A 14400-nucleotide genomic window follows, 5' to 3' on the forward strand; every position below is an offset into this window, starting at 1 on the left:
GCTGACTCCAAGCTAGGTGAGGACAGCAAATTGTCCCAAATGAGCAATGGTTTCATGGTCATCACATGACTTTTAATTCCAGTTAAAGGTTTTAATTTCCTGAGTGTAAATGTCAACTGCTGTGGTGGTATTTGAATTCTGGTTCTGCAGACCATTAGCTGGGTCTCTGGAATACTAGTTCAGTGACAATGCCACTATGTTCTGCCTTCCTTGTGCTAAATACTCCAATACAGCTATAAGAGCTGTATTCCCTGTTAACCTTCCTGTTTATATTGAGTTTGAGCCAACAGCAGGAAATATTTTATTGGGTTATTACCTATTTACTATTGTTTGACTAACAGCAAACTTTAATTTCACTTTTTACAATTGTCTGGCCTTTTACATATCTGATCCACGTAGAAATCTAGTACATGCATTAACAGTCTTTGTTTTTCGTTGTTGAGAAGGCTGCACCAACTTTCTATGCATGATGTGGGATTATACTCTTTGTAGCAAGTGTCAGCCAGGTGGATCTCATAGAATGAGTTCTCTGAGTGGGGCTGCCACTCTGCTCCAATCAGGGAGTCCTGGCTGACAGATAGAAGCAGGAGTCAGACATCCCGTTCAGTCTGAGAGCTGGCTGTGATGGAGTTCGATCAGAGTCAAGGATTCCGTGTGTAAATAAGGTTGACTTGAAGCACAGGATACTGACCTCTGAAGTTATTTCATTCTTCTAACAGAGAACCATAGAACAGTACAGCACAGTACAGGACCTCCATCCTTTGTGTTGTGCCGGCCTTTTATCCTACTCTTAGATCATAATCATCCCACTGAATTAAGTTTTGAATAGTGAAGCAGTGGACTTAGGCTTAGGACTTCCATGGGGTATTGCTGAAGTTAACCAGTTAAATCCAAGGAGCTACCAACTTGAAGAAGTATTTGCCCTTCAATTTCTCTATTTGGTCAGATCTTATCTATTTCAGCCTCTGCTTATGTCAAGTGGAATGGCTATGCTTTGCATTTGAATTCCTGCCCCATCATTTGTGGACTTTCAACTTCCTGTTTGATGTTTAATTGTGGTCATTTGTGACATGGATGTGTCAAGACTATAACATTTTGATTATATCCATTGGTTGTGGCATTATTTCGTTATACTGCTGCATGTTGCTTTAGCTGTTCTAAGTATGCACATATTCTTGTGTTGTAGTGTCACAAGGTTAACATTTTTTTAAGCTGTTCCTGATGCTGCTCCTACATTCCCTCCTTACATCTTCATTGAACAAGGGGTGATCATCTCCTTAATGATAGTGTAGAGTAAGGGATTTGTCAGGCCATGAGTTGACAGATTGTGATAGCCCACAATCCTTCACTGATCTCCAGTTTGAGTGCCAGACCCAATCAATATCTATTCCATTTAGCATAGTCGTAATTCCACGCAAAATTATAGGGATGGGTCTTTGACTCCACAAGCACTGTGCAGTGGTCACTCTTACCAATCCTATCATGGACAGGCATATCTGTGTCGAGGAGATGAGTGAGGGCAAAGTCAAGTTAGTTTTTTTTTCATCTTGTTCGTAACCTCTCTGCCTACTGCAGGCCCATTCTAGCAACTGTACCATTACTTATTGTTGCCATTGATTATTAGTGTCGCTACTGAGCTGCTTTGATGGACATTGAAGTCCGTCCACCGTCCAATGTATTCTGTGCTTCTACCATCTTCCGTTCCTCTTTCAATTGGTGTTCAGTCGGAAGGAATGTTGATCCATCAGCTGAGGAAAATGGTTTGGAGTGGGACTTCAGTGAATAGTGGGACCAACTTTGAATCTTCTAACCCATGAAACTTAATGACTGACAAATGAATAACAGACTGATGAAGAAACAAACAAGGTGAATTCGAATAAAAGCAATGTATTACAGCTCTAGGAAACCTGAAGTAAAAACAGGAAGTGTTGGAAATACTCAGTCAGTTAAGCAGCATCTATGGATGCAGGAACAGAATTAACATTGCCAATCTCGACAGATGCTGGCAGACATTGTGAATTGAAATGCTTGGCTTCGAATCAAATCAGATACAGAAGGAACAGTAGTGAAAGGGAAAGAAGGTTTGTATTAAGAAAGGAAAGGTCCGAAAAGAAATTTTAAATATTCAATTTTTAAAGTTCTCTGATACCAATTCACTATTTGAAAGAACGAGGCTGAACAATTTAAATTGTTCACTTACTGAACCGGAACTTAATAGGCTGTCATTAACAATTATATAATGAAAATGGAATTTAAGTTATTAATTACTGGCCTTAATTTCTGGGGCAAGTTTAATGAGCAGTTAGAATGTTCTTAAAAATAATGGGGAAGCTCCTTTGCAAGATGCTGTTTGTACATTACAAATGGTGTAGCAACAGCAATTGGCCTTTAAACTCTAGAGATTGTAATGCTGTCCTCATCTCTTCTGCCCTGTGTTTGCAAGTGAAATTTCACTGTAATAACAGTACCTACCATTCCAATACATCTATTTTTAATCAAGTTCTAGCCATTCTTCTTCGTACTTCATGGTTTTTACAGTGTAGGCAAAATATAGTTGGAAACTGATAGTAGAATGTTAAGTCACTGAGTTAATTAGTGACCCTGCTGACTCTTGTAGCAGTAGCAATTAAGTCAATTCATTATTCAGGGTTTTAATTAGTTTCACTGTGTCTGACCTAATTGCCTTGGTTCTATCCAACATCTAACAATTTCTAAAAAAAATTGTAATTGATTTTGGTTGTCACCATTGTATTTATTACCTGTCTAGATGTGCCTAAACTTTCATTTCACTCCAAGTAAACAGTTAACATAAGTTTAAGTACAACATTCTTATCTCAGAGTTAACTGCAGTGTCAGATATTGATGTTACACAAAACAACTTCATCATTTGGATTGAGTATATTTGAATAAATCAATACAACATTTTAAAATATATATTCTATTTCTATGTATCCTTTCCTTTGATTGCAAATGGTTATTCTTGGTAGCAAGTAATTAGGAAAGCTAGTAAAATGTTATTGTTTGTTGTGAGAGGAATAGAATGCAAATGTAAGGAGGTTATGTTTCAGTTAAATGGAGCTCTGGTGAAACCACGTCAGGAGTAATGTCTAGTATTGTTTTCATTTTTTTTAAGGATGGATGTAAGCATGTTGAAAAGCACTTACCTGTAGATCCATGAGTTATTTTCTCCCTTTAACAGTTTGGAAATACAATCTTTGGTGATTAAGTCCAAATAGTTGCTCAAATCTGAAACATTTTATTAGCACAAATTCGGTGGCTCAGCGGTTAGCGCTGCTGCCTCACAGTACCAGGGTCCTAGGTTCAATTCCACCCTCGGGCGACTGTCTGTGTGGAGTTTGCACATTCTCCCTGTGTCTGCTTGGGTTTCCTCCAGGTGCTCTGGTTTCCTCCCATAGTCCAAAGATGTATGCAGGCCAGGTGAATTGGCCATGTTAAATTGCCCATAGTGTTAGGTGTATTAGTCAGAGGGGGATAGGTTGCTCTTCGGAGGGTTGGTGTGGACTTGTTGGGCCGAAGAGCCTGTTTCCACACTGTAGGGAATCTAATCTAATCTACTGCTTGAGAACAGTTTATGGGCCTGTGTATTTGAACCAGAAGCAGGCAGGTTTGTACAAGTTGGTGTTGGGTTTGATTTTGTTTAGAAATTTAATTCCCACTCTTACCCACCCATCTTGGGTGCCTAAGATCACCCTGCTGATTTCTGTCCCATTGCTATGATAATAAAGTAAGTGCCAACAGCAAGAACATTTCAGTTCTTTCGTAGGATGGAGTGTTGCTGAACAAAGAGACCTTGGAGAGCAGGTTCATAGCTCCTTGAAAGTGGAGTCGCAGGTAGATAGGATAGTGAAGAAGTCGTTTGGTATGCTTTCCTTTATTGGTCAGAGTATTGAGTACAGGAGTTGGGAGATCATGTTGTGGCTGTACAGGACATTGGTTAGGCCACTGTTGGAATATTGCATGCAATTCTGGTCTCCTAATGGAAAAATGTTGTGAAACTTGAAAGGGTTCAGAAAAGATTTACAAGGATGTTGCTAGGGTTGGAGGATTTGAGCTACAGGGAGAGGCTGAACAGGCTGGGGCTGCTTCCCCTGGAGCAAAGGCTGAAGGATGACCTTCTGGAGGTTTACAAAATTATGAGGGGCATGGGTAGGATAAGTAGACCTGGGGTCGGGGAGTCCAGAACTAGAAGCCATTGGTTTAGGGTGAGAGGGGAAAGATTCAAAAGAGACCTAAGGGGCAACCTTTTCACGCAAAGAGTCGTATGTGTATGGAATGAGCTGCCAGAGGAAGTGGTGGAGGCTGGTAAAATTGCAACATTTAAAAGGCATTTGGATGGGTATATGAGTAGGAAGGGTTTGGAGGGATATGGGCCAGGTGCTGGCAGGTAGGACTAGATTGGGTTGGGATACCTGGTCGGCATGGACAGGTTGGACCGAAGGGTCTGTTTCCATGCTGTACATCTCTGTGACTCTATGACTGTATGATGGAAGCATTATTGAGAAGACCAGCATTTGTTGTTTGTCCTAAATTTCCCTGAAAAGGTTCAGGTGAATCACACGAGGAAAACTGTCTGAAATGGCAGTCATTATTGGATTTTTAAGATCTATTTACTAGTTAACATTTCAGTAAGCCATTATTAAAAAGCTGGGAGATTGCTATGTTTCATATTTCAGAGCGATACAGATGCCAAGGTGTAAAAATACTGATAGTAATGTATCCTTGAAATTTGAATTCCAGGCTCAAAGGTCCACATGCAACCTGCTGCTATTGTGGAACTTTGTTTAACTTGTAATATTCTTTAAGATCTACTAAATCATCACAAGATTATCAAGAAATGAGACTAACTGAGATTTCTTTCAGATATGTAAGTTTTGGCATCGGTTACGGATTTTGGCCTGCTATGTATAGATGCACGAGACGGAATTTGTGTGGGCAACACTTTGTGGGCATCTGTCCTGCTCACCGTAGAATTTCATCACAATGGTGGTATCCTGGATGTTGCTACCATTCTGTTGCTATCCATGGGAATGAAAATTGACTGCCACTTCAGTTTTTGCGATTGTAGTCACTCACTAAGAGTGTTCGGTTGCCTCCCGAAAGGATGTATTACTGAACTAGTTACATTTTGACAATAGTAATGTTCACTTCTTTTTCATTACTAGTCCACAAATTCATTGATTTCAATTCAATAACTTGTCAATATTTTGGATTTTAGTTCTTCTGGCTAAAAGTTCAGTATCATATTGCTAACATTTCATACTATACTAGAGATTAATTGCTTGTATTCACAGGCTGGATAAGTAACATGAAAATTATTCAATTTATGAATACTTACATATTACTTGAGGTTTTATATTTAAGGTCAGCAATAACAATTAGTGATGAAGTAACAACAATTAAGTTCTTTTTCAGTATTTCACCATAATCTTTCTATCTGAAATAATTCTTAATACTATGAAATTTACAGTGAATTTTCTAAGGAAAGGGAAAAGGCTAAGGCCAGAGGAGACTTTCAGAAACTTCGTGAGAAGCAGCAACTTGAAGAGGATCTTAAGGGATATCTGGATTGGATCACTCAGGCAGAAGACATTGATCCTGAGAATGAGGAAGACATTGAGAGTGCGGAGAGACGAAATCGTATGTATCTTTCTTTATCACTACATTAGGGGTATAAGACTGACAAAACACCAATTATTTTGTTTCATTCATTACAGCTTGAACTGTGAAATGTTGCATGCATAAAATTTATTGTAGTCGTTGGTTTATTGATACAGGAATAGCTTTGTGGAATCACAATAAAATTTTGTCTAATGCAAACCTTGGACAGAGTTAAAATCTATGTTCCTGGCAGGACGTGTTGGAAACCAGAAACTTCACCAATACATATGTTAAGCAGGCACCCTTATATTACTATCCTAACTGATGTTCCTGCTTGACAAGTCTAGACACAAAACTAAAATCTTGATTGATAGATCATGCTTTATTTAACCTGGTGGCTTTTAACTGAACGCAAGCACGTAATGCTGCAGGTTAATTTTTAACAATACAGTCGAAGTTTATTACACATAAGAAATGAAAATTGTATAGAACAATCAATACTATTTACATAAAACACAATGTGAAAGATTTCAAAACATATGGGAAAACAAAATCCCATCTATCTCAGCACCATTTCTTTACAGTGTTCAAAAACTAGAGAGATCCCTCCTGTTTCACATCTGTAAATTTGATTTAACTGTTTCACCCTTTTCCTAGTCTTAGGATTTTGATAGTCTTTTCCTGGATCGTTCACAACACCGATTGTAAATTTTCTTAGTTTCAAATAACCTCTCGGGTTCTAACCAAATCTTTCTGGTCTGGAACTTTCAAACTAAAATCCTTACACTGAGGTAACTTATTTTCTAACAGTTCTCAATTAATTCCTTTCTCCAGGAGAAACTGTTCTTGCATCTGATCTCAGCCAGGTCTTCTGTGAAATGTAACCAAAACTGTTGAATCTATGGGATTTTCCCTAAACAAAATCACGTCTTGGATCTGATAAATCAAAAACAAGCTATCACCTTTTAATGTTGCTATTTCTAATCATAAAACACTGATATTACGAGTCATGTTGCAGCTGGAGAAGATTTTAGTTAGACCACGTTTGAAGTATTTTGTGAAGTTCTGATTGCCACATGACAGGAAGGATTTAGAAGACTTGAAGAAGGTGCAAAAGAAGTTACCAGGACTTTACTTGGACTTGAGTATATTAGCTATAAGGAGAAGTTGCACCAACTTGGATTGTTTTCGCTAGAGCATCGGAGTCTGAGGGACGACCTGATGGAAATATATAATATTGTGGGAAACATGGATAGGGTGGATAGTTGGCATGTTTTTCCCAGGGTGGAAGTATCAAATACGAGGGGGCATAGCTTTAAGGTGAGAGGGGTAAAGTTAAAAGAGATGATAGCTGGTGTCTAGAATGTGCTGCCTGGGGGGTGGTAGAAGTAGATTTGATAGCAACATTTAAGAGACATTTAGACAGGCACATAAACAGGCAGGGAATAGATGAGTACAGACCATATGCAGGCAGATAGCATTAGTTTTGAATGGCATAATGATTGCCACAGATATGGTGGGCCGAAGAGCCTGTTCCTGTGCTATACTGTTATAAGTTCTATGTTCTAAACTCTCATTATCACTCCAGGAAGGCCCTCAGTCAGCTGCTGTCTGAAAAATATTGCTTTAAAATTATGACTTCAGAAAAACAAGTTAATTATTACACTTCCTCATACACAGAACAAAACCCATATAGTTCTAGTCCAAAATCCAAAGCCTGAAATATGTATATCAATAAATATGTAAATCATACATCTTACATCACACTTACTACTTCAAGTAGTGAAGTAGCTGTTTACCAATTGATGATTTACTTGACTGATTGTGAAAACATCAGGTTGAAGAGATACAAAGCTGAACATAAATGACTATTCTGTTTTTTGTGAAGATTTTCTTTGTTTGTATTAATTGTTTCAAGTATTCTATGATTACCATGTGATTTGTTTTTGGATCATTGAGTGATATTTCATGCATCTTCAATGTGTCAAAAATAACTTTTTTTTTGTTTTCTCTGGTCTCTGAAAAATAAATTGTCAAATCAGTTTGAGATAAAACAATTAAACTTTTCAATAATTCTTTGATTAACTCATTGGGGATGAGAATGCAGCTCAAGAAACCTCTGCAGCAGTTGGAGCTCAAAGCCTCTGCATTATTCGACACTGAAACCTTGAAGTATTATGTCAAATGAATAACATATCCCATTGTATGGTCCAGTGGTGTTTTGAGTACAAACAGATTGTACATATTGTACATTTACTCTTCGGCTCATTATGATCCCAGTTTCTATGTAATTTAGGATCGATCTCATAAGGTGGCTAGGAGAGTTATGTTAAAATAATTTAATGTTCTCCCAAATGATATTCTCCCTCCTACAGGACCATCCTCGGTTTGCCAATCTGGTTTCTTTGATTTCCAGTTGTCATAATACTTGACGTGAAGAGCAACCAGCGCTCTCCTTCACTTCTGATAGCAATCACTCTGATCCTAATCTCTATGGTTCTATAATATTAAGCATCGAGGCACAAATATACTTAAATTAGTTCATCTGTTGAAGTTAATTCAATGAGGTTCAGGTGTGTTTAACACCTGAGGCACAACTTACCCAGATGGTACTGTACCAGTGCTGCATTATTCTCCCTAATGATTTTTCAGAAAGTTAGCTTTGCTACATTCTGCAGACTCTTTCCTTAAAAATTTGTTTCTTTTTCAAATGTATGTCAGTGCGTAATGAATTTACTATTCCATGACAAATTCCAGATTGAATTGTGCAAAACTTCTTCAACCTGTCAAAAGATTCTCATGAGTTATAGTTTTCAAAGATGCAAACAGTAATCAAATCTATTTTAGGATAACATAATGACATAATTGATTTGGTCGAAGGAGTGTATCCTTTATTCAATCTATTTGGTTAGGTTTGCATTTCGTATGCTGAGCCATTGCACATATAAATATTTACAATGATTCATATTAGCTCGGATTTTAAATTAGCACAATTGGAGAGGGATGGGGCTTGGAACCCACTTTTTTTCTGAACATTACTGCAAGAAGTGCAGGCAGTTTTAACTCCTGAACCTTATCTTATTATGATTAATGGGTTGCCTACCTGATATCATTGTAAATTTGCCTGCTCATTTTTCATTGCACAATGTCTGGTAAGCTGTTTAAAGTGCAAATGTCTTAATGTGAGGTTGGCTTTCTTCTGGAAGATTTAATTGGATAAGTGTGCAAACAATCTTCTTGGCAGTGACAAGCCATAGTGTTGGGGCAGTTGTCCCACAGTGGTAGTGTCCATGCCTCTCTCCCAGGATGCATGGGTTTCAGTCTCATCTGTTCCAGAGGTGTGTAATAACATCTTTGAACAGGTTGATTTAAAAATATCTATATCACAGAGTTTCCCATGTGCATTCCTTGAGTTCTTCTGGAGGTGGAACACTGAAGGTCTTTCTGCCAGCCTCTACAATAAGACCCCAAGGATGATTATACAGCTGTTTTGGGCAGAGATGGCTGAAAGAGTTATGATTCGGAGATGCCGGTGTTGGACTGGGGTGTACAAAGTTAAAAATCACACAACATCAGGTTATAGTCCAACAGGTTTAATTGGAAGCACACTAGCTTTTGGAGCGACGCTCCTTCATCTGATCACCTGATGGAGTGTCGCTCCGAAAGCTAGTGTGCTTCCAATTAAACCTGTTGGACTATAACCTGGTGTTGTGTGATTTTTAACTGAAAGAGTTAGTGCAACAACAGGGAAATCCTCCAATTCCTGGGCTCAGGGTGAAAAGAAGTGCAATGGTATTAAGAGAACATTAAAGGTGAGTACAGCTCATCTTCTTTCCATCTTTCATAACAGCCTGACAACACTCCTTTTACTCCCTCTCTGAGCATGCACGACAAATTTCTTCTCTCCATTGTCTTCCCAGAATAGGGAAGGGGTCATTGCGATACTTTACTATTCTGACGGCACGCACTTCTTCTCTACGTCTTTACAAGAGATGCTATCAGTGTTCTTTTCCTACAGTCCAGCGCTTTCACAATCAAAACCTTCTTGTGGGCGGCACGGTAGCACAGTGGTTTGCACTGCTGCCTCACAGCGCCTGAGACCCGGGTTCAATTCCCGCCTCAGGCGACTGATTGTGTGGAGTTTGCACGTTCTCCCCGTGTCTGCATGGGTTTCCTCCGGGTGCTCCGGTTTCCTCCCACAGTCCAAAGATGTGCAGGTCAGGTGAATTGGCCATGCTAAATTGCCCATAGTGTTAGGTAAGGGGTAAATGTAGGGGCATGGGTGGGTTGCGCTTCGGCGGGTCGGTGTGGACTTGTTGGGCCGAAGGGCCTGTTTCCACACTGTAATGTAATGTAATCTAATCTAATCTTCTCTCAGTACATCTTTCTTTCTTCAATATCCAAATACTTTGCTTTCCAATTGTTACTTCTCATTCACATTACATCTTGCTTCAGTACTGGCTATGTCTCGCTCACCTCTGAGTTAGAATATTATTGATTCAAGTTCACTTCAAAGACTTGATCATAAACTTAAGATGATATTCCAAGCACAAACCTAACATGACATTCCAGTACATTTGCAATGGCTTAGAGATGCGATCTTTTAGATCAGATGCTAAACTGAAGCTGTGTATGCTGTCGAGGGTAGGACTCCAAAAGGCTCCATGGCTACCAATCAAAGAAATGCAGGGAAGGTATCTCTAGTGTCCTAGCCATTACTTAACCTCGAAATCATGTGCTCTGGTTGACCATTACAACCTCATCTCACAGCTTCCACACACTACCACTTATTCAGTTATGTATGCATATCACCCAGATACATTGCAGTATATGTATTGACATTTTCCCTTGCAGAACAACAAGCCACACAAAAGGAAACAGCAGCAAATATTCAGAAACAGTTGAATATTCTGGACGACTTGGAAAAGATGGCATTCTGAATTTTTGCACAGGTCAAACACACCCCTAAAAGTCCCCAAAACACCTGGGAGAATTCATTCATGGATAGACCCATCAGGAGAAGTATCTGCATAAACAGAATGGAAGATAATGGTGAGGAGCTGTTCTACCAATCACAAGTTAGTTTTATCCTATGCTTGTTGCTGATAGCCCAAACCTATTAGCAGCAAATGTGGGAGAGAACCAATCTGTGGTTGAATGAGCAATTAGTAATTGTGAAAGCAAATGGAGTCACTGGAGACTATGTGATGCGGTCAGACAGCTGAAGTTAGGTGAGTTTTTTCTCACTCTCCCCCCCCCATCCTGTTTTCTGAGGCTGGTGTGGGAGCCTTGTGGCGAGTCCATAATTTTGCGTCTCAAGTCTATAATAGGAGCATTGTTGGTTGAAGGTGGAGGCTGCAAAAGTATTTGAGGAGAGATGAGATGAGGTATATTGAGGTATAGGGTGACAGGGTGGGGTGAGACAGTGAAGCTCCAACAGGGGCAGGTGGAAACAGGAGGCTACAATGCAATGGGATGGGGAGGTGGAAGGGGGCTGCAAAAGGGGTATAGGGTATGAAGGCCACAAGGGAAATTGAGGACTGAAGTTCAAAAGAGGATTTGGGGTCTGGGTGTGTGAAGGGAATGTTAGGGAAGGAAACTCCATTTGGGGTGTTGGGGAAGTAAGAGACGGTAAGGGTGGGTTTTGGCAGATGGAGGATGCAAGAATGGTAGTAGGAGGCTATGCTAGGGATGCACAGGGAAGGAAGCTGAAAGTGAAGAATGGGGCTGTTAGTGAGTATGGAAGGAGAAGGAGGCTGTATGGGGAAGTGCAGGAAGATAGAGCTGAGTAGGAGACAGAACAGTTTTAAACATGTCAACAAGGAATATTGAGCTAATTGGGATTCAAGAAATCTTAATATCACTATGGTAATGATTTCATTGCAAATGAATGTGGAGTCTCTAGTTTAAGTTTGTAAGTTCATGAACTGTTATACTTGGAAAATACATAGTAGCTGCTACAATAGTGAATGCTGTGCCAGTTGTCAAATATAAATCTTAGATTAAGATCTGAGATGAAATAAATAGGATTGTAACTACCTGGTTAAAATGTTCTAGCTGTGTGCATGTGCGATGGTCAAACATTAGCTATGGTTTAATCATTCCATAGAAGGTGTGATTCAGAAGGTAGATTTTTTTGTGTAAGAATGTGACAGTTATTTTCAAATGGAAATTTATGTTAACTTATGCCTGTTGTCTTGTTTCTTTTTAAATGTGTGCAGTGGAAATTAACACTTTCCATATGTGTTGTGGTTTTACTGAGCATTGATAATTGGTGTGGATTTTGAAGAAGTATTCTAAATGTGCTTTTGGAGCTGCATAACTCATGTCGACAGAATTACAGGAGGTATTGTTCAGTGAATGAAGCACTTAATGAGTTAGAGAGTGAAAATTTAGCCCTTGAGAAAATGAAGATGGTGTTGTTTAACTGCAGTTGTACAGGGCCCTGGTGAGACCATACATGGAGTATTGTGTGTAGTTTTGGTCTCCCAACCTAAGTAAGAATCTAACTGTCATGGTGGGAGTGCAGTGGAGGTTCACGAAGCTGATACTGGGGATGGCTGGACTGTCCCATGAGGAGAGGTTAGATTGAGTATTTACTAGATTTTACAAAGATGTGAGGGGATCTGTTCGAAATGCAAAACAGGGGTAGACAAACTAGAAGCACGGAGGATATTTTCCTTGAGTAGTGTCTCGAACTAGGGATATCATCTCTGGATACAAGGTAGATCATTTAGGATATGTTCCAGGAAGTGATACATTTTTTGACTTTAAATACATCAAAGGATATGAGGAGAAAGCAGGAATATGGCAATGCGATAGAGGATCAGCTGTAATCATATTGAATGGCAGACCAGGTTAGAAAATCAAATGGCCATCTCCTGCTACTTGTTTCTGTGTAACTTATGGCCTCAGCAGTCAGTGTAGCTTGGTGACAAGGGCTGAAAACAAAAGTGAGCTTCTGAGACAGAAGTATAGTCAGTTGATGTGACATTTGCAGCAGCAACTCCGTTATCAGCGCTGTGTGTAATTTGAAAGTAGGATCCATGTGTGGTGAGACGCTTGCAAAAGTGGATTGCAGCTGGTGGAAGTCAATTTGTTTTTAAGGGCTCCTGTTGAGGATTTCTTGTGGGCTACTTTTTTTATTCCTCATTAATGCTTTTATTAGGTGAAACAATCATATTGTAACAAAATGTTTTATATTTCCTGTTTTCTCCCATATCTCTTGACACTTTCTTGAATGTATTCAAAATGGTTCACCCCGTATCCTGAGACTATATTGGGTGCTTGGAATCCCTTAGAAGCAGATTAGAATAATTCGTCAATATCCTTAATAATAGCTTTCCATTAAATTGAAAACCACAACATAAGGAAGTCATTAATTTCCTTGACAGTACAACATTTAAATTGGTACTAGATAACTTAGAAATGTTAACAACAGAAATGTTTTTCCAAATAATTGACACAAGTCTACACGCAAAAAGGCATCACGCTAAGCAAACCTTTCAAAGACAGATTAGATCAAGATCACAGCTAATGCATTTTCACCACATGCAGAGTCGGAAGATTTTAAACAGGTGGTTACAACCCTATTCACTGTCTCTCAGTTCTCAAGTTTAAATATAACAATTGACAGTGTCTGACTACATTTGATAGTTCCTAACCTTTGGCACCTCTAAACTAGGGATTCCATATTAATTTACAAGACATTCATTTATTCCAATGATTTAAAGTTTTCTGGAATCCCAGTTAGCTGAGTATATTTTTGTTGACAGGTTTAAAACTGTTTTCTTCACCTTGTAGTGGTCCATTTTTCCTAATCCCACTACTTTGCAAGCTCCTCCACCCATACCACTTTTAGATTAGATTACATTATTTTAGATTAGATTACATTACAGTGTGGAAACAGGTCCTTCGGCCCAACAAATCCACACCGACCCGCCGAAGCGCAACCCACCCATACCCCTACATTTACCCCTTACCTAATACTACAGGCAATTTAGCATAGCCAATTCACCTAACCTGCACATCTTTGGACTGTGGGAGGAAACCGGAGCACCCGGAGGAAACCCACGCAGACACGGGGAGAACGTGCAAACTCCACACAGTCAGTCGCCTGAGGTGAGAATTGAACCCGGGTCTCCGGCGCTGTGAGGCAGCAGTGCTAACCATTGTGCCACCGTGCCACTTTCTTCACCAATGCTGTTCTGACCGTTTCCTTCTGACACCCCCTTGCAGTTATCTTCTCTCCATTTTTCCTTGTTTTCCCCAGTCTTGCACATTCCTTCCTCCACCTTGCAACTTGCAATTTGATCCATTCCTCTTGCAGCCTCTTTCACTTTCCCACTGCAACCTTGCAGCCCTGATCTTACCAAAAATCTTTTTCACCTGCCTTCGACCTAAAACCCTACCCTTCTCCAGCAGGTAAAACCCTTCGGTAAAGATGGCTCTCAATCCTGGTTTTGGCTGAAGGCAGCACTTGATCCTGGCCTTGGCAAAAGCTCTCCAGCCCCACTGGCTCCCTTGTTCAGTTTCCTTCCTGCTTGGTGCTCTTCCAAGCTATCAGCAACATGCATGGAAGAAAATTAGCCTGTGATTTGAGTAATGACTCCTTTTATTCCATTCTGTTTATGGGGCTGACTTTCTCTGGTTATTACCACGAGTGAAACTTCATTGGCATTTTGAGGATTTTTGGGGATAGGTTTATCCACTGTCCCTGTGTACTTTGAGCATTTTATGGGGAAAGAATAAACGTTTGTTGACTGAGGTCGCAGATGATCT

The 14400-nt window shown here is 39.7% G+C and overlaps 1 protein-coding gene across 13 annotated transcripts in view; it reads left to right on the forward strand.

Annotated features, from left to right (window-relative positions):
* The window catches only part of LOC122559001 (voltage-dependent L-type calcium channel subunit alpha-1D-like), a 672668-nt gene that overhangs the window by 361917 nt on the left and 296351 nt on the right, over nt 1–14400 (forward strand). For all 13 annotated transcript variants that reach the window (XM_087994295.1, XM_087994294.1, XM_043708069.2 and 10 more), the window contains exon 9: nt 5489–5658. In XM_087994295.1, coding sequence (XP_087850421.1) covers nt 5489–5658 — 170 coding nt within the window. The remainder of the gene's footprint in view (nt 1–5488; nt 5659–14400) is intronic.

The sequence above is a fragment of the Chiloscyllium plagiosum genome, unplaced genomic scaffold (genome assembly GCF_037043375.1).
Source record: "Chiloscyllium plagiosum isolate Xiang-an unplaced genomic scaffold, Cpla_swu_hap1 HiC_scaffold_14, whole genome shotgun sequence".
NCBI classification, from domain to species: domain Eukaryota; kingdom Metazoa; phylum Chordata; class Chondrichthyes; order Orectolobiformes; family Hemiscylliidae; genus Chiloscyllium; species Chiloscyllium plagiosum.